The 27,098-nt window shown below is 39.0% G+C and overlaps 2 protein-coding genes across 7 annotated transcripts in view; both read left to right on the top strand.

Moving 5' to 3' along the window:
- SPICE1 (spindle and centriole associated protein 1) overlaps window positions 1-22,321 on the top strand; it is a 54,053-nt gene extending 31,732 nt beyond the window's left edge. For 4 of the 6 annotated variants that reach the window (XM_087439601.1, XM_004436574.3, XM_087439599.1 and 1 more), the window contains exons 10-18: window positions 328-593; window positions 2,238-2,369; window positions 5,822-5,969; window positions 7,368-7,592; window positions 13,982-14,472; window positions 16,533-16,716; window positions 18,934-19,036; window positions 20,042-20,129; window positions 21,334-22,321. In XM_087439601.1, coding sequence (XP_087295727.1) covers window positions 328-593; window positions 2,238-2,369; window positions 5,822-5,969; window positions 7,368-7,592; window positions 13,982-14,472; window positions 16,533-16,716; window positions 18,934-19,036; window positions 20,042-20,129; window positions 21,334-21,387 — 1,691 coding nt within the window. In that variant the 3' untranslated portion in view covers window positions 21,388-22,321. The remainder of the gene's footprint in view (window positions 1-327; window positions 594-2,237; window positions 2,370-5,821; window positions 5,970-7,367; window positions 7,593-13,981; window positions 14,473-16,532; window positions 16,717-18,933; window positions 19,037-20,041; window positions 20,130-21,333) is intronic. The other 2 variants (XM_087439602.1, XM_087439603.1) reach the window with 2 other exon arrangements.
- A 4,280-nt stretch (window positions 22,322-26,601) lies between these two features.
- The window catches only part of CFAP44 (cilia and flagella associated protein 44), a 106,262-nt gene continuing 105,765 nt past the window's right edge, over window positions 26,602-27,098 (top strand). The window contains exon 1 of the mRNA XM_087439595.1: window positions 26,602-26,859. The gene's annotated coding sequence lies outside the window, so the exon portion shown is untranslated. The remainder of the gene's footprint in view (window positions 26,860-27,098) is intronic.

The following is a 27,098-nucleotide window of genomic DNA, read 5'->3' as shown; positions in this document are numbered from 1 at the left end:
ATTATTAAACGTGTAACTTGATACAGCTATCTTAGTCTCTTAATAAATGTTTTTTCCCTTAAACTCATCCAGTTGGCTCCAACTAAGTAAGAGTTTGTTGAATGGTAGCTAAGAAATGCCTCCTTTTTCCCATGATAGCCTGTAGAAAGATGGTTCTAGTACATTCGTTATAGACAGTATAAACCTGGTTTAAACTCCATAGAGTTTTTAATGAGAAAATGGTGATAACTTCTATAAAAACCTTTTAGAAATTGTGAACAACAGTGAAAGGTTTTTCTAGCATAATTTTTCCTGGTCTTAAAATAGAATGACTTCTGTCATTATCAGTGAAAAGAAAACCAGATTTGCATGCTCCTTCCAAGCAGAAGAAAAACACGTCATCAGCCAGCACAGCCTCCGCAGACCTAGCCAGTAGCGGTAACCCCAGCCTGGAAGTCCTCAAGCACATGATCCATGAAGTGGAGCACGAGGTGGAAGAATACGAGCGGTGGACAGGCCGCGAGGTCAAGGGGCCGCGGAGCAGTCAGGGCCTCACAGGCTTTACTCTGTCGCTGGTGAGCTCCCTCTGTCGCCTGGTTCGGTACCTTAAAGAGGTAAGAGGTGAGGGTCTCAGAGTCTCCTCTTCCCAGTGCTGGTGGAAACGTGTGGGCTTTTTCCCTCTACACTTAATCTATTGCGACCTCCAACGTATAGTCAAATTTGAATAGCTTTGTTTAAAATACCTCGCTTTTAGATCGTCTGCAGTAAGGATTTATCCTCTTAATTTCGCTCTCCATCCCGATACAGATAACATCAGATAAGTGATGTCAATTTTAATATGAGCTTTAGTAAAATATAGTTAGTAAGGTAAATGTGCTATAAATAAAATTATATCTTGTGTTAATACTTAATATTACTGTTTGGCATTATAGGTTAATTAGAACTACGAAATGTGTCTTCATTCCACTGCCTTTCTCTGCATTCTATTCCCACTTTAGTTCAGTTTGGAGAGTGGAATGCCTATGATCTGTAGACGTAGATTAGGAAAATTCTTCGTGTTTTCTGTACGACTGATAATGGGCTTTGCTTCAGTGTCTGAAGTGGGAGATATTTTATTGTTGTGAAAATAACTTATAAAACAAACAAGAATTGGTTCTTTAATTCATTTGTGAATAGTAATCAGTCCTGAGAATGCTGTGGAATAAGAATTAACTATGTATCTCATCTTTAAAAAAATCTATTTAAACTGTTATTTTTGTATTTAAATTTGTTAAATATGACAAAAAATGTTTAAGGAAATTTTATTATTAAAAAATAAGTTGATGGCCGGCCCTGTGGCTTGGTGGTTAAGTGTGCGCGCTGCAATGCTGGTGGCCCGGGTTCGGATCCTGGGTGCGCATCGAGGCACCACTTCTCCGTCCATCCTGAGGCCGAGTCCCACATACAGCAACTAGAAGGATGTGCAGCTATGACATACAACTATCTACTGGGGCTTTGGGGGGAAAAATTAAATAAATAAAATCTTTAAAAAATAAGTTGATTTACTACCTTAATTCTGATGTTTCAATTTCTCTGGAGCTGGCTTCCTAAAATTGCTTTTTAGTGAAAAATTTATTGTACTGCCAGACTTATGAAAGTATTAATATTCTTCCACTCATAAGTTAGGAATCTCCAGGGGTGTGCTTCTGGCTCTCTGAAAGTGTTACAGGCTTACAGGCAGGTACTTTTTAGCTAATCACTTGCTTTACAAAGCTAAACCACTTGAACCTGTTATCATTTATTTTTAATTTTATTTTAACAAACTTAATTTTTGAATTGGTGATACATTCACATGGCATGAAATTCAAAGATACAGAAGGGTGTACAAGGAAAAATCTAATTCCCACCCTAACTTCCATTTAACATGTTTGCCTCCTTTTAGCCCACTATTGTTACCAGACACCAGTGTATCCTTCTAGAGACAGTCTGCATATAGTCAAGCAGTATGTATATGTTCTTCCCTGCGCTTTCTTCTACAAAAATTATGGTTATTTAATTCTATATAGTGTTCTGTTGATTGTGTTCTATTTAAAGAAGGGGGGCAGATAAAGCAGCACATTTTAATGAAATATAAACCTTTTAATAAAAATATTTAATTCTCCTTACTGTCACATAATATATACTTTGTAAGTATTATCTTTTTCGACAGCTTTGAGTAGAAACTTTAGTTTTCAACCTGTGATGCTATTGATGGGAGCTTGCCTGATATTTTTTTGTAGAGTGAGCTCCAACTGCGTAAAGAAGTAGAGACGAGGCAGCAACTGGAACAAGTGTTAGGTGATCATCGAGAGCTCATCGATGCTCTGACAGCTGAAATTCTTCTTCTTAGAGAAGAAAATACTGCTACCCAGGTACTCAGAAGAGATCCCAAATGTTTCTGTGTTTAGTGGTATAAAACATCTGTAGGACTGTATGAGATCCACTTCTAGTTGCCTTTGGTTTAGTTGTGCTGATGTGATTGCTTATCACATCTTTATTATCATTAATGGTAGCTTTTATTGAACATTTTTTATATTGGAGGTCCTGTAGTCGAAGCTTGGACACAAATAGTATGTGGAGTAAGTCTACTTAACTGTCTTTAGGAACATACTCTTTAGTGGGGAAGACAGAATCTACATTTAAATGATAACTACCAATATTTTAGCAATTTATCCAAAATGTGAAATGAGTGTTATGATAGCCACTTTTAATTTCAGAAGAACAGAGGATACCCTTTGAGGAACCCTCCTGTAGTCATATGCAATTTACATTTATTTACAGTGTCTTTATAAGATAAGACCTCTGCCACTTGTCTGGCTAGTTGCTCCTTTTTTTTTTTTTTAAAGACTCATACATTATTTCTTCTAGAAAACTTTATTGCCTCCATGCTGCAGTAAGTATTCTGCCTTTGTGCACTTTTGATACCCTCTGGATATTGCTCTCGTGGCATTTACCAAATTGTGTTACACATACATGTGCACCTGCCATCTAGACTATAAGCTGCTTGAGGGCAAAGATGGTTTTATTCATCTTTTTGTTCTTAACTGGTGGTTATTGTTACTTTTATTTATCAGCCAAAAGAGACTAGATAAGCAATAGTTAGTAGACAAGTTGTGTTGTGTCAATGGACCTTAGATATAATATATGCAATTTTTTAATTGATATATATAGTTCATATACCATTTAACTCACCCTTTTAAGGTGTACAATCCAATGGTTTTTAGTATATTCACAGAGTTGTGCACCAGCACCATTATCTAATTCCACAACATTTTCATCACCCCAAAGAGGAACCCCATACTCATTAGCACTCACTCTCCATTCTCTCGCCCCCCAGCCCCTGGCAACCACAATTCTACTCTATGTTTTTATAGATTTGCCTAATCTGGATATTTCATGTGAATGGAATCGTGCAATATGTGGTCTTTTGTGTCTGACTTCTCTCACTTAGCATAATGTTTTAAGGTTTATCCCTGTTGTATCAGTACTCATTCCTCATTATTACCCAGTAATATTCCATTATATGGATATACCACATTTTGCTTATCCGTTCATCAGTTGATGGACATTTGAGTTGTTTCCACTTTTTGTATATTATGAATGAATGATGCTGCTATGAACATGTGTGTACAAGTATTTGCATGAACATATGTTTTCAATTCTCCTGGGAAGATGGGCAGTTTTAAAATGTACTAATTTGTTCAACAATCTTTATTGAGTCCCTACTGTGGGCCTGGCACTGTTCCAGGTGCAGGAAATACAGTCGTGAACAAAAATGAAATCTTTGCTTTCATGGAGCTTATATTCTAAATAAATCCTAAAAAAACAAGTGAAGTATAAAGTAAGTTAGATGGTGATGGTGATATGTACTATAAAGAAAAGTAAAGCAGGTAAGAGGCATAGGGAGTGTCTAGGGTGGGAAGTTGTAAATGCGATGGGCCGTGCCTGTCTGAGGAGGTAACATTTGAGCAAAGGCCTAAAGGAGGTGAGGGGACAAGCATGCAGATAGCTGAGAGAAGAACAGCCTAGGCAGAGGAACAGGAAGTGCTAAGATCTTGAGGTGGGAGGGTGGTGTTGAGGTCAAAACCAAGGAGACCAGTGTGGCTGGAGTGGAGTGTGGGAAAGGGAGAGTACTGGGAGATAAGAGCAGATAAGCCAGATCACGTGGGACGTTGCAGGCTGGGTCAGGGCTTGGGCTTTTATGCTGAGTGAGTTGGGGAACCACTGGACGGTGCTGAGTAGAGAAGAGACGTCATCTGATTTTTTAAGAGGATCACTCTGGGCTGCCATGTTGAGACTAGATCAGAGATCACCGCCCTTTCTCTGTTCATGGTGTCTTTAGCGTTTCAAGATACTCCTAGACCCAAAGAAATACCCAACAGTTCCATTTATTAAGTAGTTAGGTTCAAACAACTTAATAATTATTTATGTCTGAAAACTTAGGTGCTGTTTGAAAAAAATAATGTGTAAATTGATTAAAAAGTCATACTTTTATTCATGATTAAATAACCACAGTTATACTAGTGGAATATGTGTACCTGTTGGGCACTGTATAGCTTCTCAAAGCTTGGAATCATATTGGACACCATCGGTATGATTTCCTATTCCACAATAATTTTATGCAGTATTGCTTTTTAGCATAGCAACTACTGAAAACCGAGCTTCGTGAAGATATGACATCATCAAAAAGAATGTATCTCGATCTAGTGTTGAATCTGTGAGCTGCCTCAAGCTGACAGATGTTGAGCATCAGTGTTTCCCTTGAAAATTTAAAATGTTGTGTGGGGCCCCTGTGAGTTCACTGTGGTACCCCAAGGTGCCTCAGCCTAGTTTGGGAGCAGTATAGGACTAGACTCTAGGTGGCCAAACACAGATGCAGAGTATTACAGAGAGGAGTTATTGGAGTAATTCAGGTGAGACATGGCAGCTTGGTCTAGGTTGGATGTGGGAGAGGTTGTGAAAAGTGACCAAATTCTGAATATATTTTGAAGGCTACCACTGGGATTTGCTGATGGGTTGGATATGGGGTGAAGGAGAAGATGTGAGAGAAGAAGAGTCAAGGGTGATTCCCAAGTTTTGGACTGAGCAATTCGAGGGATAGAGTTGTTATTGATGAGGTGAGGATGTTAAAGAGAAACATTTGGTTTTGTGCATTTTAAGTTTGAGAAGCCTATGTGAGTTCTAGATGGAGATGTTGAGTAGGCCATTGGATATACAAATGTGGAACTTGGGAAAAAATTTGGGCTGATATAAAAATGTTTAGTATACTTCATTCAGTAGTCCTACTAATAATATTTCTGTCTTCTAACCACCTCTAATTTTTATCAAATGTTTGTACATCTTGGAGATACATGTGTCTCTGTGTGTGTATAATATATATATATATATTTTTCTCTTAATGTTATTTTATACATATTACCATAAATTTTTATAGTGCTCATTTGTATCACTTTAAATGCCTGTGTAATATTCTTTTGAGTTTCCTCCACCTGATGTAGCTGTCTCTTGGGATAGCTTGAGAGTCAGTTGATATTATCTATAAAAAGAGGATTTGTAAGTAGAAAGCCCTATAAAAAGGTTAATTCTTACTGTCATTGCAGTGTATTTATTAATTAATAATATTCCACGATTTATTTAACTATTCCTCTATCATGGGACTTTTAAAATATTTATGATTATGTATTCTTATGAAGGCATTGTTTTAGTATTTGAATGAAAGTCTGAAATTCTTAGTGTATTTAAGGTAATGATAAACTTATACAAATCTAGGTGACGATTTGCTGCCTGATATGCCAATGATGTTATTTCATTATTTTTTCTCTAGGCGAGACTTCAGCAGTACATGGTCACAACAGATGAGCAGCTTATATCACTTTCACATGCCATTAAGAACTGTCCTGTAATAAATTTCAACAAAGAGAGTCAGGCATCAGAAAAGGGAGCCACGAGTAGAAGAATTATAGACAGTCCAGGTGAGTGTGGTCTTATTATCCCAGACTGGTATTAAAATACTCATAGAGTAAACAAACAGAACTGTAAACTTATAAGGAGTTATTGGCCGTTTATGCACATATGGCATCGTCACTACTATGATTGCCACTGCTATTTCCAGATAATATTTATTGGATACTTGCTCTATGCTAGATACTTTTTATGTGTTTGACATGTATTATCTCACTTAATCCTCATACTAGTCTTACGAGGTAGGTGGTGTTGTTATCCCCATTTTTCAGATGAGGAAACTAAGGCTTAGAGAGGGTGGGTAACTTAGCAAAGTCACATAAATAGAAAGTAGCAGAGCTAACTTCCTAGGCGGGTGGGAATTTAGTGCCAATACTTTTTTTTTTAATTTTAATTTTATTGAGGTCATATTGACTTATAACGTGTAAATTTCGGGTGTATATTATTATATTTCGGTTTCTGTATAGGCTACATCGTGTTCACCACCAACAGTCTAGTTTTATCCGTCACCATACATACGCGCCTCTTTATACCGCACCACGTTGTTGCACATGGCACATGACTCTTCTTCTCTCATGTCTTCACCCCACATCCAACGCATCAGCAAATCCCACTGGTTGCCTTCAAAATATATTCAGAATTTGGTCACTTTTCACAACGTCTCCCACTTCCAACCTAGACCCCGTTCTCCTCTGGTAACCATTAACGTGTTCTCCTTATCCATGTGTTTGTTTATCTTCCATATATGAGTGAGATCATAAGGTATTTGTCTTTGTCTGATGTATTTCACTTCGCATAATACCCTCAAGGTCCATCCGTGTTGTTGCAAATGGCACGATCTTGTCTTTTTTTATGTAGTGCCAATACTTTTAATAACAGTGCTTCAGGCTCAGGAGGAGAAGAGATGGTCTTGGAAAGAAAAAAAATACTGAGTTTTAGAAATTCATAACTTTCGTTCATTTGTGGTGATGTTTTGAAAAGCTTTCTTCACCTCATGTGTCATCATATGCCATAGGCTGAATAGGATATTTAGGCTTTTTCATGTTTTTTACTTCTGAGTGATACTTTGATGAGTGTCTCTGAGTGGAAAGGGTTTTATGTGTTGAGGTGTTTTCTTAGGAAGGGTTCTAAGAAGTGGCTGACTGAAATTTGACATTGATAATCTCAATGGCTAGGACAGGTCGCAAGAGCTGGGGGACCTCAGCACTTTTCTCAAAAACAGCCTCTTTCTTCGCAGTGCTGGCCCCACTAGAGCCTGCCTGTGAGTTACTGCTGAAGGAGGATATGGCCTAGAAGGTGAAGTCTCTCAAGGCCACGTGATCTTGCCCTCTGCGGAAATGCATTTAAGTATAAATACCTGAAATGTGCCTATAGTTCCCTTAAGTATTAATAGCCTCTCATCTTCTTAGAGGGTCCAACTGTAAATGCTAATGTCTCCGTGCCATTGACGTTCAGAGGGGAAGAAGTGGTTGAATTCCCACAGGAAGACTTGCCGGTTAAACTGCCTCAGGTGCCAGACCTGCCAGATAGTGTGAATTTGGCCAACAATTTTCCAGCACATATATTTGAGCCAGCTGTGTTGTTAACACCACCCAGGCAGAAGAGCAACTCAGAATTCTCTCCTCTGCAGGATGGTAAGCGGCTTCTTCTAAAGTTATATGGCTATTGGTTTTTATGCTTCGTATATGTAATGTATTGTGTTCATTGTTACCTGATAAACAGAATTTTAAAAGATCTTGATAACCATAAGTAACCTTTAAGCTGAAGGAGGATTGGGTGGTTTACATCATATGTGTTATACCTATGGTAAAATATGACACTGAATTTCATTACGTATCTGTTTCATTAAAGTGTTAAACTCAGATCGAAGGATCAAAGTCCTCAGCGTTAGAATGCAGAGTAAGAGCAATCCTGTTTGTCGCTATGGTCCACAAGCATAGGAAGGGGTAAGAAACAAGAGGAGATTACAGCCCAGAGAGTAATGAAAGTCTAACCAAGGAAAGGTGAAAACTGTGACCTTAAGGAATTTGTATGTCAGATCTGGTTATTAACCTCTTTCTCATCAAAACTTTTTAGCTCAGTCAGGTGAGGGAATTTTGTAATGAAAATTGATGGACAATTAAAAATAGCTTTAGAGTTACTTTTGCAGCAAATATATAGAGTTTTGAATAAAATTAAAAAATTTATTGTTAATCTTTAGCTCACAGATTCTTAACTTGGAGTTCATGGATGGTCTTCAGAAGTTCCAGGGACAGCTTCATTGTTTGGAAAGTGTGCATTTTTCTGGCATTATAGCTTTCATTTCAGTTTCAAAAGAGTTCTTCAATCAAAAAACTGCCTTAGAATCTCCTCCAAAGTTTCTAGAAAATTATTATTCAGCCCTGATTTGCCTAAATTTTTATTTGTTTAAAAAGAGTGTTTATATTCTTATATAGAGGAACAGAAGAATAACTTTTATTGTCATTGAGACATATAAATTTTGTCAGATTTTCTGCACTTTGATGTATGTTTCCAATAGAGGACATGAAGAGGCCATAAGAGGTTAAAGAAAATGACAAATCCTTGCTATTATAAAATATGGGCATTTATAGTGCAAATGTAGAGAGTCATATCTGTGTGGGGGAGGGAGACAGTGCTGGCTGAGGGTCGGAAGTGCAAGGGTCTTGGCCTGCCCACCGATGACTGGCTGTGAGGCATGGGGCTGAGATGCTTACCTTCTCTGAACTTTGGTTGTCCCATGTCTAAGAGAGGGTTTTCCTTTATCTTTATGTCCCTCCAGTTCTATAATTCTGTGATTCGCTATTTCCTCTTTAGAGGGCTAAGCAGTATTATTAACTCTGGCTAGATTTAGGGAATATGATTTCTGTTCAGGTTAAATTTTCATTTCTTAAAGTAATTTTTCAAATGTTTGTATGGTATTAAAACACTTGTCTAATGATCTCTTTTGAGATATTGTAAATTGTTTTTCATTGGTAATACTAAAATAGCTTAACATTCTTTTAAAGAAACAATTACAATAAATATTTTTATTCTGATTGCAAATATACTAAATATTCATTAAAGCAAATTATTCAGGGACTGCTATAAACCACATTTTGTTTGCATCTTCAGCAGGTTCTGCACTGAAAATAGCACGGCACGTTTCTTGTACAGTGTTCAGATAGAACTGCCTTTGAATATGTATTCTGAATTGGTTTATTTTTCAGTATTTTGTTTGGAATGCTCACATGTAAAGAGTTGTTTAGTTAAATTAACCATGCAGATAAAGATGGGAGATATATAGGGCCCTTCATGGGTGTTCAGTTATGCTCTAGAACAACTCTATTCAATAAAACTTTCTGTGATGATGAAAATGTTGTATACCTGCTCCATTCAGTATGGTAGCCGCTAGCCTCATGGGGCTGCTGAGCACCTGAAATGTGGCTAGTATGACTGGGGAACTGAATTTAAATTTTATTTAATTTTAATTAATTTAAATTTGAATATGAATAGCCACATGTGGCCAGAGGCTACCGTAGTGGGCAGTGTCGCTCTAGAACTTCCCATCATAAATATTTTCCTTTAGCTACTAATTGATTTCTACTTTCCTTTATAGCCACGCTTCTTGAAAGAGGAGTGTATATATGCTGGTTTCGTTTTATCTCCCATTCACTCGTTAACTTAAAGTGTTAATTCTAATTCATATTTGCATGTAATTTAAAAAAAAACACGTATCAGAGTCTCCTCCTCCCCTACATCTAGGCCACCCCAAGAGGCAATCATTTTTATCCCTGTTTGATTTCTGTTTATCTGGAGGTGCTTTCCATAATTAATATAAAATATTTTTACATCTCTTTCCTTGAAATATCAACTTGACATGATCATTATAGACTCCCTTATTAAAGAAGAGGGTTTAATTCACATTAACACCTACTTCCTTTTCCTGTCTAATTTGGATGATTATATTTTTATTTTTAATTCTTGTATTGCTTAATTATATGACTTTAAGTACTTTCTATTTCTTCTTCACTAACTTCAGATAGTATCTCTTGGCTTTCTACTACATACAGTGAGAATACTAGCTCCTCTCCCTGCCTCCCTTCTACTTCTCCTGTGTTCCCACTCCCACCTTCAGTCAACTCTACCTTTCCTTTTACAGGATCAAGTTCAATAACATTTACAGTGTTCCATTACCACAGTTGTGTCTTCTGTGTCTTGTTTGTAGATGGATGCTGAGAGTTGAAAACCAATAACAATTTCATTTTCTTTTTGGGTCCATTTTGACTATCAATCCTTGTGCCACATAAAGGAAAAAGTTCCTAGTACGAAGATCATGGTGAATTCTTATTTCACTTCCTCAGTTGCTCAGAATCTCTTAGTTTGCTCTATATTTGTACTGTGACTTTCTCGTTCAGTTTTTATTTTTCATGGAGTTTCAGATTACTTTCGCCATCTTGTTGACAAAAGAATAATGTGCTTTCGCCATATCTTCATGTCCTTTACTCGTGCTATCCATGACGTGGGATCCACGTTCATCCCAGAGAGACCTTCCCACAGCCCTGGCGCCCCTGCTCCTGTCTCGCCTGATTGCTCCGGGGGCCTGCTGCACAGCTCTCGTCCTGGGGCTTGTTATTGTTACACACCTGGGTTGGATCTGCTGTTTCCTAGATTCCATTTCTAACTCTTTTTTGGATTTCTCCCTCAATTTTCTGAAAGAAATAGTCAGAAAGGGTGTATAGGAGGTAAACTTTGAGTTTTTGAAAATCTAAAAATATTCTCATTTTTCTCTTACACTTAGTTGATAATTTGGCTAGATATAGAATTCTAGGTCCATAGTCCTTTTTCCTGAGAAATTAAAGGCATCATTCCATTGATTTTTTAGTATCCTGTGTCGCTGTTGATGTCTGACGTCGCATCTGTCTTTTACTTCTTTATATTTGAACCCACTTTTTCTCCATGGAAGCTTTTAGGATCCCTTCATTTTTATTCTTTTTTTTTTCTCTTCTTTTTTTTTTTTTGTGAGGAGGACTAGCCCTGAGCTAACATCCGATGCCAATCCTCCCCTTCTGTCTTGAGGAAGAGTGGCCCTGGGCTAACATCCGTGCCCATCTTCCTCTACTTTATATGGGACGCCGCCACAGCATGGCTTACCAAGCGGCGCGTCAGTACGCGCCCGGGATCCGAACTGGCGAACCCCGGGCCGCAGAAGCAGAGTATGCGCACTTAACCGCTTGCGCCACCGGGCCGGCCCCCCTTCATTTTTATTCTTAAATTGCACAAGTTGTGTCTAAATATGGACACAATGAGAACGTTTTTCTCATACTGTGAGGCACCAGTGAGACCTGTCAGTCTGAAGATGTGTGACTTTCTGCAGTTTGGGAAAATGATATATTGACCTTCTGGATTATTTTCTCATGTATTTGGCCTTGTGTCTTCTTTCTGGTATTCTGGAAGATTTTTCTCACTTTATAATCAGCCCTGCCTTTTCGCTTTTTTATTTCACCAGTCACATTTTTTTTTTTTTTTAGTGAGGAAGACTGGCCCTGAGATAACATCCATTGCCAATCTTTCTCTTTTTCTTTCAGGAAGATTGTCTCTAAGCTAACATTTGTGCCAATCTTGCTCTATTTTGTATGTGGGACGCTGCCACAGTGTGGCTTGATGAGCGGTGCATAGGTCTGTGCCCAGCATCCAAACCTGCGAACCCTGGGCCGCCGAAGCAGAGCACGCAACCCTAACCACTATGCCATCGGGCCAGCCCCTCACCAATCATATTTTTAATTTCCGAGCAAGAGCTGTTTCTTACCATCTGATTGTCCCTTTTTCATTGCTGCTTATTATGAATGCAAGATCTTCCAGAAACTCTCTTCTGAGGATACTAGTTAGAATTTTGTTACATTTTGTTCTGTACCTGAAATTTCTTTCTTTTCTTCTTAGCTTGTTGTTCTGTTTACCTATCCTGGCTTTTCTCTTTCGTGCTGCTGGTTTTCCTTGGATGTCTGGTGATCCTTTATTGTCCATTCATAGTTAAGAATAAATGACTAGGTTGAGTATTATACGTGGTTGGCATAAGTTTTCTCTTCTGGGATGTAGATGGGTCTAGATCTGTTTTCCCAGTAGGCTTTGCCTCAAGCAGTTGCTCTGTGTTTATGGGCACCATATGTTAACTGTAGGCTTCCTTTGAGAGAAGGCAGGTGGGATCTAGCTATTCGACTGGGGCTACCACATTTGTTCTCCCCAACCCTGGTTTTTTGCTTTCAAGAATGTGTGGGGGAAGTGGTGAGCAACAACTTGACTGACATAACTGTACAGAAGACAAACTTTCAAGTTAATTCCCCAGTTTTCAGTCGTGCTTCTCAGTTTCTCTCTCTGTACCTGTCAGCATTGAGCCTGTAGCCTTTTCCATTCCCCCAGAAAGACTGGCTTTACCTGTAGCTTCCTTATAATATATACATATTCTAGACTGTGGCTTCTGCGCAATTTCATTCTGTCACACATTTCTCATCCACTTTCAGTCTTCCAGAAATGTGTTGAACTGTCTAATTTGCTAATGCCTCTCTCCAGAGCATTATCTGTACTGATGTGGATTTATTTACTTTTATATTTCCTTGCTGTCAGTGAAAGGAGGTGAGGTAAATGTGTGCTCAGTCTGTAGTCTTAACTAGAAGCATCTGTCCCCCCAGTTCACTCCCAGTTAGGTCTTTCTACCTAAAGCACTCTTGCTAAGGGCTCCACTGGCCAACATGTTACCAAGTCCAGTGTACACTTTTCTGTCCTTAGGTTTCTAGGTCTTACAGTAGTGTTACCCACAGTTAACCCTGCCTCTTTGTTTCCATGATACCGTATTTTGTAATATTTCTCTTTTCTTTTCTGGCTGCTCCATTTCAGTCTGCTTGCTAGCTTCCCCTCCTTTACCTTATTGAGTTCTTCATATCTTGGTACTGGTTTCTTTTCTCACTCTGTTCTTTCTCTCTAGATAATCTTACTCATTCTCATGACTTCCAATACCTTCTATAAGCCAGTGACTTCCAGTTTGCGACCTTAGCCTAGATGTCTCTCTTGAGTTTCCAACCCATGTATCCATCTGCTTGGATGGATATATGGATGAATCATAAGGCACCTTAAACTCAGCATGTTAAAAACTGACTTCCTAATAACCTCCCTTCCCCCAGATCTGTTCTTATCTTCTCCATCTCAGTAAATAGCATCACCATCTACTCAGTTGTGCGTGCTGTCTTGATCTGTGTATTTCCCTCACTCCCCACTTCTAGGTCATCACTCTCAGTTCTATTGCCAAAACGTTTCTCAAATTTATCTACTTCTCTCCATCTCTGTAGCCAACATGCTTTAGTCAAAGCTACCATCATCTTTCTTCTGGACTACCACAATTGCTTACTGGTCTCCCCCCTTCCATTCCTGGACCTCCCAATTATCCTACACCTTTTAAGAAATGTAAATTGAATCATTGCTAAACCTTCTCCAGGTGTCATTGCTCTTGGATTAAATTATGAAATTCCTAACACGGCTTAAAAGGCTCTGCAATAAATGGCCCCTGAGCACCTCTCCAATCTCATCTTTTCCCAGTTCTCCCCTTGTTGCTATGCTACAGCTAGACTGGCTCCCTTCTTGGCTCTTTCCTATTTTTTGGCCTTCACATAGTGTTGTTTCTTCTGCCGGTGATGTTCTTTGCTCTACTTTTTGCCACATATGTAATCATTTTGAAATTTTACTTCTTCTGAGAGGCCTTTCCTGACTGTCCTCAGTTTACATTAGGTGTTTGCACCCCCTCCACTCCCAAGATTCCCAGTTATGAGTTAATATATGTGTTAAAATGTGAACTTGGCAAGTGGTTTTTCACAAGGATACTCAATAATGCTTTAAGCAATAGAAGAGTCTCTGTACTTGATTGTTAGAAGTGGCATTCAGAAGCCGAACCCTTCTGCTGACACACTTCTCTAACTACCATGATGAGCTAATGAGATGATTATAGTGCCAATCTATGGCTAAATAATACATGTTTATTATTTTTTAATTTTCTCTCCAGTATTGAGGAGGACTGTTCAAACTCGTCCTGCTCCACGAATTCCTCCCACTGTGGAAATAATTGAGAAGGAACAAAATTGGGAAAAGAAGACCTTACCTACTGGCACAGACATTCAGAATTCAAGTGATGAGAGTCGTCTCTTCACCCAGAGGTGGAGGGTCTCTCACATGGGAGAAGATTTGGAGAACAAAACCCAGGATCCTTTTGTTAACCTCTCCCAACCCCTCTGCAGTTCCCATCCAAACGCTCAGCATTCAAGAAACCCCACATTCTTGGACGAGCCCCCCATACTGGGAGATGGGCAACAGCTTAGAACAAAGGAGGCATTAATACAAAGAAAGGACATCATGGCACGAATTGCTGAGCTGACACTGCAGAATTCAGCTATCAAGGCGCATCTGAATAATATCATTGGGCCAGGGGGAGAGCAAGGGGATGGACTTCGGGAATTAAACAAACAGGAGACGAGTCATGCAGGCGACATGACTGCCGTAAGTACCAGTTAAGGATTGACTCGGAATGGGTAGGAATTTACGTTGCTGGAGCATCTTAAGGGACTTCTTTACAAAAGTGAGCCTGAACATTTTTGAGGATGCTATTAGATGGCTTATGCTTTGTCATATCCTCATCACAAAATAAGTAGAAGTTATTTATCAATTTATATCACACATACAATAAAAGAGGACAACATAAAATAAAAAATGAGGAAATGAATGAGGAAAATAGGACAAAGATAAAATGTGTAGAAAAGCTAAAATTAAGCGACGAATGAAGTTTTAAATGTAAAATGTGGAATTAATTTGGCATGAAAGTTTGCTCTGCCACTACATTTTAATTGAAAGCATTTTTGCTCCTAAAGGGGCTTATAAAAGAGAATTATGTGTAGTTGGCCCTGAACTCATGAGGAGTTAATTTTTTAGGACACAGAATGCATTTTCCTATAGAAATGTTGTTTTACAGGATTATTAGAGTCAGATTTTACTGTACATACGAATCATCTGAGGATCTTGCTAAGATGCAGTTTCTGATTGAATAGGTCTGAGGTCAGACGTGCATTTCTGATAAGTTCCCAGATGATGCTGGTCCAGAGATTACACTTTGAGTAGCAAAAGGCTGCATATTATAGTGCAGGAATTTTGTAAGTTAAATAAACTGTGGGCTAACCTGGTAACTTCAACCTTCGTTTCCTTGTTTGTGGGGAGACAAGGGATTCTAAGTTCAACTGGAGAGTGTTGATAACACTTGTCCTCATGCTGGTCCCAGTGAGGGAGAGACTTCCTTTGACCCCTTCTTGAGCCAACGTGGCTCCCGTCAGGGTTCTGATAGAGGTTGAACAGTGCGTTAGCAGTGGGAAAGAGCTGGGGAACTTCATGGACTAGGGGGTCCAGAGGTGATTGCTTCCGTAAGGGCTTTACCAATGGTGGATTGAGGGCTTCCATGAGGCACGTTAGAAGTGGGTGGGGATAGGGACCCCTCTGTGAGCGATGGCTCATGGGGAGTGAGGGCAATGTGGGTATCAAGGCACAGAAATAGTAGTCAGAAGGGAGTGGCAGAAGAGGAGTCAGGGAGGAGTATTAGGAGTGGGCAGCAGCCGTCAGGACAGGTGTATGCAGGTATGAATGGCCTCAGTTTTGAGTCATTGGAGACATTTCTATGTTTGCAGAGTTTTGAAAATTATTTGAAACAGGCAACCCTTGGTTTAAAAAAGGCAGCAGAGAGGCTGGCCCAGTGGCATCATGATGGGGTTTGTGCGCTCAGCTTCAGCAGCCCAGGGTTCACAGGTTCGGATCCCCGGTGCAGACCTATGCGCCGCTCGTCCAGCCATGCTGTGGTGGCGTCCCACATATAAAGTGGAGGAAGATGGGAACGGATGTTAGCCCAGGGCCAATCTTCCTCAGCAAAAAGAGGAGGATTGACAATAGATGTTAGCTCAGGGCTGATCTTCCTCATCAAAAAAAAAAAAAAAAAAGTCAGCAGAGTTAAAACTGAGCTTGCCTCCTTTTCCAATTAGGATATAGACCAGGCTAGAGTGGACTAGTTAGTGTCACTGCCCTCGCCACCCTTCTTGTTATAATCAGAATTACAAATTATCTTTAATTCGTACTGTGTTGCTTATCTCTTATTTTTTACTAATGGGCATAAGCTACAAATTAGTGATTTCTCTTAGGGATTGTTTTTTCCCAAAGGGCCATATTTAACTAAATGAAATTATGAAGAATGACACATGTATTCCTCTCAGGAATTGTCAAATTAAACTTACATTCTATTCCTTGGGTGGCTACTTCTTACTCTACCCCTTCCGTTCCTTTCGAGTCCCCAACTTTCTTGAATCAGACACCAATATTAGAAGGATTAGTATCCCTTTACTTTTGCCCTAATTTTTCAATTAAATGACTTGTAAATTCTATTATTTACCCACTCTTCAAGTTTGCATATAGCAAGGGCTGTGAATACTAACTTTCCGGCTCTTACTAGAAGAGTTTATTTTTACAAAAAATCAAAATTGTTTGGATTATTTTCAATATGGAATTTGTACCTTTCTTTTAAAAAGACTTTCCCAGCAGCGCAACCTCTAACACCGAGCAGCATGGAGGAGCGGATTGCGGAACTGACTCGGCAGAGTATGGAGGCTCGTGCGAAACTCCTGCAGTTAATAGAGCAGCAGAAGCTTGTGGGTTGGAATCCGTCCTCCCCCCCAGTATCACCTGTTCAGTCACCTCTCGGAGCATGGACTGGTTGGTCACGAATTCGTGGTTTAAAAACTAGACACATGCAAGTTTTCACTTTCTTGATTTTGCAAGTATATATTGAGCTGAAAGAAATCTCAGAGACCATATATTTCAGGGCCTTCAATTTTAATAGAAAGAAACAGACCTAAGTCACAGAATAAGTGACGGAAATAGCCAGTCTCCTGCTAGAAAGCTGTCCCATGGTGCCTGCAGTCCATCTTTGGTGTCGGAGCTCCTAAGCTGCTCTACATGTAAATGAGATTCATTACCGTACATGATTTTCTTAGGACATATGCTGCAGCTAAGTATAAAATATAACATCAAAATGATAATTTACAATTTCATCAATACTTTACAAGTTATTATTCTATTAAAACCATTAAAACATTTCATTCATAAATTTTCATTATTCTGTTGTTACATTTAGGAGTGTGAAAAGCTAGAGAGGATTCTAAATAATACAACAGAAACTGAAAAATTAGTTGTCTGGGTATTCACATTCAAAAGGTACTGATAAAATGAAGTAGATCTCAAGTTGCTTTTTAACCAAAAATTGGAGTACTAAGACCCTCAGAGGGTAGAGTTGCATGTGTAGAGAGACTAGTTTTGGCTCAGTATACGAGAAGGTTCTAATTGTCAAGAACAGAAGCAGCTTTGTTTAGTGACTGGTGCGTTCCCTGAGTTGCTCAAGCTTTGGGGTTTAGAGGGATTCCTGTGTCTTGTGGCTGGTTGTGAAGTAAGTTACCTTTAAGGTGTCTGCCAATAAGACTTTTTCTCTCAGAAGTTATTTCTTTTTTGGAACTACAGACCCAGAAAGCAGACTCTGGAAATTAGTGGAAAATGGTGGATCACATGTTTCCCCAGGGCCCTTCCTCTTTGTTTCTTCTAGCCTTCTTCAAATGACAGCTTTGTTTACCGTTCTTCATAGTCATGAAGTCTAGGGGCAACTTCTGATTAGAATGAATAAATCAAATCCCTCAGTATGTGTGAACACGCAGTATGTGCCTGCCATGTTCTGGGCCTTGGGGATGCTGCACTGAACAGGACAAGACCTTGCCAGCTGGACTACTGCAGTACTCACGTTGGGGAGTGGGCAGTAAACAAATAAGCAAATAAATATACGAGACAATGTCAGTTAATGCTGAGTGCAGTGAGGAAAAATAAAGCAGATCACTGTTAAGAATAATTTTGTGATCAAGTGAGACATCTGCTGTTTCAATAGTTCTCTAAGGTTAAAAATACTTTCATTTATGTTGTCTCATTTAGTCCTCAACACATCCTGAGAGTAGACAGAGCTGATATCATGCCTATTTGATAGATAAGTAAACTGAGGCACAAAGAGGTTAAGTGATTTGTCTGAAATTCTAAAGCAAATTGGTAAATTTGTGACTGTGTTCTTTTCATTCCAGTGGTTCTTCTCGAAGATATTCTTTCTAAGTAAAATTCTTGGTTTCACAGGAACCTCTGTGGGCTGTAATGATAAAGATAAAAATAAATCATACGCCATGCAAAACCTCTTTGGTTTTCTAGGATAACCAACGAATATGTTAGAAAATTAAATAGGGTTTCTTTACCCCTTAAAGCCCGGAAATCCCTTTTTTAAGCAGCGACACATAGGAGCCTCTGTGAAACTGCCTGGGAGGGACATAAAGCCTTTCATTAGCAGAGACTTAGTAAATATTTGTTGATTGGTAACCTACTTCTGAAATATTGAAAATGTGCATAATTATACTTGCCGTTGGTGATATGAGCTCATCAGCCAACTTTCCCCTCCCAATTTAATGTCTTCAGTAACAATAATCATGTAATAGATTTAGCAGAGTTAAAGTTTTACTGAATGACTTCAGAAATTTTCTTTCTTTTTCCTTTTTTTTTTTTGAAAACTTTAGATAAGCTGCTTTTGACAAGAATCGCAAGTTCTTTAAGGCTAGCTCTTAATTTCTGTTTTTCACTTCCAGATCTGACATGATACCACTAGTCTGAAGATTCTGGCTCTCTATGAACTGGCATGCTACTGAATTGACACTAGTGACTAAAGTTTCTTGTCTCACAGTTCATTTTTGAAAAAATCCTTCAAGTGTATCTGTGGGCCATAATGATAAAAATATAGAAAGAACCCCCAAATTTATAATGTGAAATATGCAGTAAGACAAAAATCAAGTTAAACTTTTATTTCTATTTTAATGAAATGTAATGAAACTAATATTTATTTTTCTCTTGTAGAAGGAGGAAAGAGGACAATCGAGGTGTCTATTCCAGGAGCAGAAGCCCCAGAAAGCTCAAAATGCAGTACTCTCTCTCCCACCAGTGGGATAAATACAAGAAGGTAGGGTTACACTGTGAATAGTTACTTAAAAAAAAATCAAGAATGTGGTATATGTTTCATTTTCTTTGTGAAAAAAGGAAATTCATAATATCTAACTCAGGTTCAGACAGACTTACACCTGTAAAGAAAATAAAGTAATTGGAAAGGAGATTTTGGGGTGGGGGGAAGAAGAGGAGTGAGGAACAAGCCTTAATTCATTAGAAAAGTATGAGTTGGCTGGAAAAAAAGGGATAATAGCGCATATATAGAGTACTTTATGGGTTACAAAATTAGGAGATAATCTGTGACAGGGTGGGTAAATTGACCAGTAGTATTTTTGTCCTTTACAATAAATGAAACTGAAGCTCACTGAGCTGATTGGGTGATTTGCCGCAATGGGTCTCATGGTTGGTAAATGGTGACACTAAGGACATACCTGGCTCTTCTGTCTCCACTGTTCGTGCTTACACTGCACTGTTCTCTAAGTTCCACTATTCTTCCACTGCCTTGGCATTCTTCCCCACCCCTGCACATCCATTTTTCCCTTTTAATGTTAAAAACTTTTCAGTATGGTATGGTAATGGTAGATACATGTCATTATAGATTTGTGAAAATCCATAGGATGTATAACACAAAGTGTGAACCTTAATGTAAACTATATATTTAATTAATAATAATGTATCAATATTATTTCATCAGTTGTAAAAAATGTACCACACTGATGCCAGACGTTAATAATAGGGGAAACTCTGTGGGGGTAGGTGGGGGGTGAGGGGTACAGTGGAACTCTGTACTTTACACTCAATCTTTTTGTAAACCTAAAATTACTCTGAAAAAGAAAGTCTATTAATTAAAAGAAAAAAAAGACAGGTTGGTAGAAATATGTTACAAATAATTTTCCTCATTTGGATGTAACTCAGCCATTCATTTTCAAGCTCTTGCCAGTATTGAGAATTGTCTGTCTTACCTAATTTTTGAAGGTTAATAGTGATAGATCACTCACTCTCTCTTATTTCTCATAAATAGATCTTCAGGAGCTACTAGTAATTCTTGTTCTCCGTTAAACGCCACCTCAGGAAGTGGACAATTCACACCTCTTAATCCAAGAGCAAAGGTGTGTGATAAAATGTAATTGTGAAATGTGTGTAGGGGTCAGAAGGGTGAGGGTGAAAGGTGGCGGATTGAGTGATTTCCGTTCTTAATTAGTCTTCCTGTTGTCCTAAAGATGATATACAATTCTCAGGAGAAAAGAAATACTAATTCACCTTCATTAGAAAAAAGCAAGTCAGTCATATGCTTCTTTTGTTTTCTGAGATAACTAAGGAACAAGGGAAAATTCAATAGGATTTCAACCATCAAAGACTGGAAATTACTGGTTTCGCAAAGAGCATTCCGAATAGCGTGGCGGGACACACGGGTGTGCCTTGAAGTTGTGGGTATACCGAGATGTCAGTTCGCTCATTTCCTTGCTGTGGCTGTGTGAGCCCTGGGGTCACTTTCCTTGTCTCTTTACCCCTGTGTGCCATATCTGAGTGCCACTGATTAGGGAAGTTAGGGCACAAAGGGTACATAAACATCTTAATGTATTCTTCATGTGTTTTGATTTGCTATCGGAATATATAGAATCTAAGCATGTTACAATATATCCAAAATTTTTGCAAAAGGCATTTTTCTGTGTTGGTAGTACAGCAACATATAGTTCCTTTGAGTGTTTGGTCACAGCAAATTGTGAGGATATCTTTAAAATCATAAACGTTGCATTTGCAAACTTGAGCTAACAACTGTCTGGTGTGGAGGGAATCTTCTTTGCAATTCTTACTCCTAACTTCGGTAATTGGACCAAATAGTGTTTTAATAAACATTGAATATTTATAGCCCAAATTAATTGATAGACTCAGATAGCCCAGTTGCCCAGTAGTATAAGATTTGTCCTTTGCTGTTCTTATATTCTAAAACAGCTTTTTAAAGCAAACTATTTTATATAATTTGTCCTTAGTTTCTGGAATTTAGTAACAAATTTAATTTACTAAGATCAAATGACTCTTTTTGTCATTTTTAAAAGTTGTACCTATGATTTGTATTAAACACTGGATTTATCCTTAAGAAATTAGGTCTCCTAAATCAGTAAGGGGATCTGTTGACAGGGAATCAGTTATTTGGGAGTGTCTCTGTTAGAGAATAAAATTGCCAGTAGCAATTTAATTTCCACTACCATTCTGGCATAGGATTACTTGGTTCTATACACTTGGTCTAAATAATTATAAATCTTGTATGTTCCTGGTTACTTTCTAAATCCTTTTTGCCTCTTTGTTCGACAGATTGAGAAACAAAATGAAGAGGGCTGGTTTGCCCTGTCTACCCATGTGTCCTGAGTGAAGTCGAGTTTTACCGAGTTTGTTCTCAGTAATATATTCTTGAGCTTCTAGTCCCTTTTCCCTGCTCCTGCTTTCAAGTTTTTATGTCCTTCTTTTAGATAAAACCTACAAAGATCTTGTGACTTAGTACTAATGGAAAAAAGAAATAAAGCAATTATTTTTATTTTTACCTTTTGAAATCAATTCCAACAACCAACCAACCTACAAACTCCTGTGAATAAAATTTTGACTGTAGAGAAATTAAACTTTTAAAGATTTTATTTATTTATTTTCCCCCCAAAGCCCCAGTAGATAGTTGTATGTCATAGCTGCACATCCTTCCAGTTGCTGTATGTGGGACGCGGCCCCAGCATGGCCGGAGAAGCGGTGCGCGCCCGGGATCCGAACCCGGGCTGCCAGCCGTGGAGCGCGTGCACTTAACCGCTAAGCCACGGGGCCGGCCCTAAACTTTTATAGTCTAATAATTTCATAGGTATTTTAGGATTTTTTAAGTAATACATTTTTACCTGTATCATCTTTATTCAGATTTTTTTTTTTTGGTGTAGTATATCGTAAATGTTGATCTGTTTCATTTTTATTTTATTTTTTTCTGAAGAACTAAGTTACTTTGCATATAACTTACAATAAAATGTCTCTGTGTGATTAAAGTCTGGCTTTCAGAAAAATTTAACATCCCCTTTTGGTTTTTTTTGGGGGGAGAAGTCACTGTAGCCGTCACTTTTTCCATCAAGTGGAATGTACAGCTTTAAAAAGTAGGTGTGGGAATATTTGTTTATATTTGTTTAAATAGGTAAAAGTGGTTGTATCTATTATAAAATTCTTATGTAGTCTTTAAATGTGAAAATGTCATCAATAATGGTAACGTACATCAAATAAATAATGGTTGTAGAGCTCACCTGTCTAAATGCAATAAAATTGATTTATTGGCATATTTAGCGTTTGCAACAGAATTGAATACAAAAGTTGCGATCAGTTTTCCCAGCCCTGAATTGGCTTTTGGGGTAGGTTTTTCTTCAAGGCACTTGTTTGGCTCTGAAACATTGGTTTCTATTTTCAGCTTGCTTTCTGAATTATCTCTGTCCCTTGGCTGTATGATAGGAATTCTCAACCTAAGTGAGGTGGGAGTGGGGTGGGGGGACGCACATTAAAACTACTTGGGGAACTGTCTCAGACAACACCCTCTCTCCTTCTGCGGCTGTAAATCACTGTTTTAGGAGGTGTCCCATGCAGGTTTCATTTGAGCTTCTTCATGTTGTGGTGGCAAAAATAAAATTATCTTCTTCTGGTATCACTGATTTTATCTATGTGAAGCCATCTGTATTTATTTGCATTATTGCAGATTCTTCCATCTATATTGCACTTTTTGAAAACTGGTATTTAATAAATACTATCCCTGTCTGGGATATACAACCATTTTAATGTTATTCCTTATGTTATTGAAATGTCAAGTTATCTGCTTGGTTTGTAAAAGCATTCTTTTGACACGAATTTTCCTTAATGGTCTCCAACTGGTTGGGTCTTTATTTTTTCCCCACTATATTTTTTTAAACCTCAAAAGCCATGAATTCTCAATTTTGGGAGCATTTAAAAAATACCAAGCACACTACCTGGGGGGTGAAGCCCTTAGCATGGTATCTTAAAAAGCTACTCAAGGTGATTTAATATGCAGCCCGAGTTGAGAACGAAGGCAAAAAGCTTTTACCACTAGCTCACTGGCAAACTGTGGGACTGACATATAAGTATCCATCCTGTTAAATGTCTGTTTTTGCTGATAAAATGCAAAAGTAGGTTGAAAAAACTCTAGGAATAATAGATGTAGAGAAAAGAGCCTTTCTTTCTTAGGCCTTCTGAAGCAGTGCCTCTCAGCCTTGCCTGCCATCAGAGTCATCTGGGGATGTTCGAAAATTCCCAGTGCCCAAGGCTCACCCCGGACGGATTAAATTACAATCTCTGGGGACAGGACCTGAATATCAGTATTTTTAAAAATCTCCTCAGATGATTCCACTGTGCAACCAAGCTTGGGAAACATAAAGATATTTATCGCCGCCCAGATCATAAATTGGTGCGTGTTTGGTTTTAATTAACAAACTACCTTGGGGCCTCTTCATCACCTTCCAGAACCTTCTGCATCAGTGGGTCTCAGAGTATGACCCCGACCAGCAGCATCAACATCACCTGGGGTACTTATTAGAAATGACAATTCTGGGGCCCCACCCCAGACCTATTGATCAGAAACTCTGGTATCTGTTGTAATAAGGCCTTCAGGAGATTCTGAGGCATGCTCAGGTTTGGGAATCACTGATCTACAGCATTGCAGAAGGGTGAACTCTCTGTATTTTACTGTGATGTACTACATTTATATTTACTTTAACAGTCCAAACTCAGATTACTTCTTGTTTAGACTCAAGTTTTTTGATAACATATGACTTCTCCAATATTCCTCAGAAATCTGCTAATCACTTGTCAAACTTTAATGAAATTTACAGTTCTCCAAAATGCAGCTTAGGAGAAAAACTAGATTGATGATTAAATGCAGAGTTATGATATAATCATTCCCACACTGTACAGTGAAGTCGTTTGGGTTAGCAGCATTTAATTCTGTCTACTAAGTGCCAGGTACTGTTTTAGCCACTTTACATGACTTCATGACACCTTTATGAGGTCGGTACTATTATCATCATCTTGCAGATGAGGAAACTGAGGTACAAGATGGTAAGTACTTTCTCAAGGTCACACAGCTGAGTGGTGGCGCTGGAATGGGAACATAGGACGTCTTTCTCCAAGGCCTGTGCTGTGCTGCCCTCTCACAGTGTGTGTGGTATGGAGGCACCGTAATAATAATTGCTACCCTGTATTGAGGGTACATTACTGTGGCAGGCACTGTGCTCAGTGGCAGTATCTCTGTGATCTCATTTAAATCTCACAGTCGCCCTAAGAGACAAGTTTAAGTGCCCTCCATCTTTGCAGTGAGGAAATTGAGCCCTAGAGGTGAAGGAAGTTGCCCGATGTCAAAGTGCTTGTAAGAGGTAAAGGCAGGACTTGAAGCTCCTTTTAAATAATTATTGGACTTCTCCTAACTTATAAGAAATAGCTAACACAGCACAGTGGCTAAGAGTGCAAGTGTTGCAACCAGAAAGCTTGGATTCCAATGCCATCTCTGCCACTTGGGCTGTGTCCCTTGGGCAAATTAATCTCATTTGAAGGTCAGAGATAATATATCTTTTTTATAAATTTTTGAGGATTAAATGAGGTAAATATACGTCAATATGCTGAGAACGGGGCCTAACTCACAATATGCACTCTGTAATCATGATTGCCAATAGTTTTGTATACAAATAAATACCCTTGTCCCTCTTGTGTTTCCAGATTTTTTACACATTCTGTAGTATATTTACTGTGTTTTTCTGAGATTAACAATTGGACCTGGTGCTTTAAATTTAGAGGTATTTCACCTGAAAAGATGTTTGGAGCTTGAAAGAAAACAAGCATATTATTTGAAAATGTATCATGCTGTTTAGAAATACGTTTATCCTATGTTTTCTGACTTTCAGACAACCAGAATATACCGTTGAATAATTAATAGCAAAGGGGCCTGTCCTGGGGGTGTAGTGGTTAAGTTCATGTGCTCCATTTCGGCGGCCCGGGGTTCATGGGTTCAGATCCCCAGCCGCACCGACACACCGCTTTTCAAGCCATGCTGCGGTGGCGTCCCATATAAAGTAGAGGAAGATGGACACGGATGTTAGCCTAGGGCCAATCTTCCTCAGCAAAAAGAGGGGGATTGGCTTCAGATGTTAGCTCAGGGCTAATCTTCCTCACACACACACACACACAAAGCAAGGATAGTGGTTAATTTTTAGTCCTGGAGAATACTTGGCTGAAGAGAACATCTCAATATTACCAACAAATGCATGGTATAAAGTTTTTGGAAAATTATAATATTGTGGAAACCAATAAACACAAAATATTGTACAGTCATTTTTTTCTTGTCAACTTTATTTGGAAATAATTTATATACAATAAACGATCTCTATTTAAAGAGAACAATTCATTGACTTTTGGCAGTTATATATGCTTATGAAACTACCACCAGAATTAACATACAACATTTCTATCATCTCCAAAAGACTCCTGTCTTTGCAGTGCATCCGTCCCTTCACTCCACCCCTGGGCAACCAATCATCTGGTTTTGGTCATCATAGATTTATTTGCATTTTATATAAATGGGCTCATACATTGTGTACTATTTTGTGTCTGGCTTCTTTCAGTCATCATAATTGAGATTCATCCACGTTCTGTGTATCACCTTTCTTTTTACCTATGAGTAAAGATATTTGTCCATTTACCTGTCAATGGCCATTTGCGTTATTTCTAGTTTTTAGCTATTGTGAATAAACCTCCTATGAATGTTCTTGTACAAGGCGTTGTACGGACATAGGGTTTTTTTGTTTCTCTTGGATAAATGCTTGGGATGTGGAATGACTTGGTATATGTTTAACTTTTAAAGAAACTGCCAAACTTTTCCAAAGTGGCTGTGCCATTTTACGTTCCTATGAGCAGTGGATGAGATCCACTTTCTCCACTTCCTTCCACATTTGGTGCTGGCAGTCTTTTTAATTTTAGTGGGTGTGGAGCGTGTGCACTGTGGTCTGCATCTCCCTGAGGACTACGGTTAAGTATCTTTCCGTGTGCTTATTGACCACTCACATAGCTGATGTGGTGAATATTCAAAGTCCTTTGCCCATTTTAAAAATTAGGTTGTTAGTATTTTTCTTACTGAACTATAAGAATCTTTTATGTATTCTGGATACAAAGTCCTTTGTCACATATTATTTGGATATTGTAGCCATTTTAAAAACAATGTTTTGTAACTAATAACATTAGGTACTTAAAAATCACTATGAGCGCTGTCCACAGAGCAGTTAAGAACAAACCGCAAAACCCAGCAATCTGTCGAGCTGGGCCTGTACTTCGTGTGCGACCACGGAGCTCACAGCATAAAATCTTATTTACTCTTCAAGGCCAACAGAGATAACATAGCGTAAACTAAGTAAATAAATAAATAAGTAAAGCAAATAAAAGCCCCACGATGTATCTTTGCTGATGATGGTACGCGAGCAGGGCCCCTGTGAGCTGTTTTGTAAATACTTATCTTCGAAAGTATTTAAAAGTCATGTCACTTAACTATCAATAAAACATCCTTAGGGGATAACCAACTGGTAGAATGCTGGGCTTTTCTGTTTGGCTTTGAACCCGAGTCATGCGCCAGAAAACAGCAGGGACCACACCGCGAGAGAGACTGAGGCTCCTAGCGGCACCGCCACGGGATTTCTCCGCAAGCTGCCTCCGGGCGGCGCATGCGCCTCACGGCCCGCCCGTCTCCGCCCACGTTGCCGTGGTAACCGCAGTAAACCGAGGACCTGGGCAGAGGCTGTGGCTGGGAGTGCGCGGCGGCGATCGGTGTCTTGGGTAAGTTTGGGCCCCAGCAGCCGGGCAGTTCCCACGACCTCTCCCTCAACTCTGTTAGCGAGTCAGGGGGCAGTGAACCCCCTCGGCCTTCCCTCAGGCTGAACCACTGCTCTCCGGGCTTTGCTGAAGCACATTCCTTCGTTCTTCCTGCGGATCAGTGTAACAAACACTTGAAGTGACTCGCATTGGCGGGCATGGAGCTAGACCCTGTGGATACAAAGTGGACGCGCTTCCTGCCT

Source organism: Ceratotherium simum, chromosome 15, assembly GCF_057802395.1.
Source record: "Ceratotherium simum simum isolate JZ-2026a chromosome 15, ASM5780239v1, whole genome shotgun sequence".
Lineage (NCBI taxonomy): Eukaryota > Metazoa > Chordata > Mammalia > Perissodactyla > Rhinocerotidae > Ceratotherium > Ceratotherium simum.
This window is presented reverse-complemented; position numbering and strand designations above follow the sequence as displayed.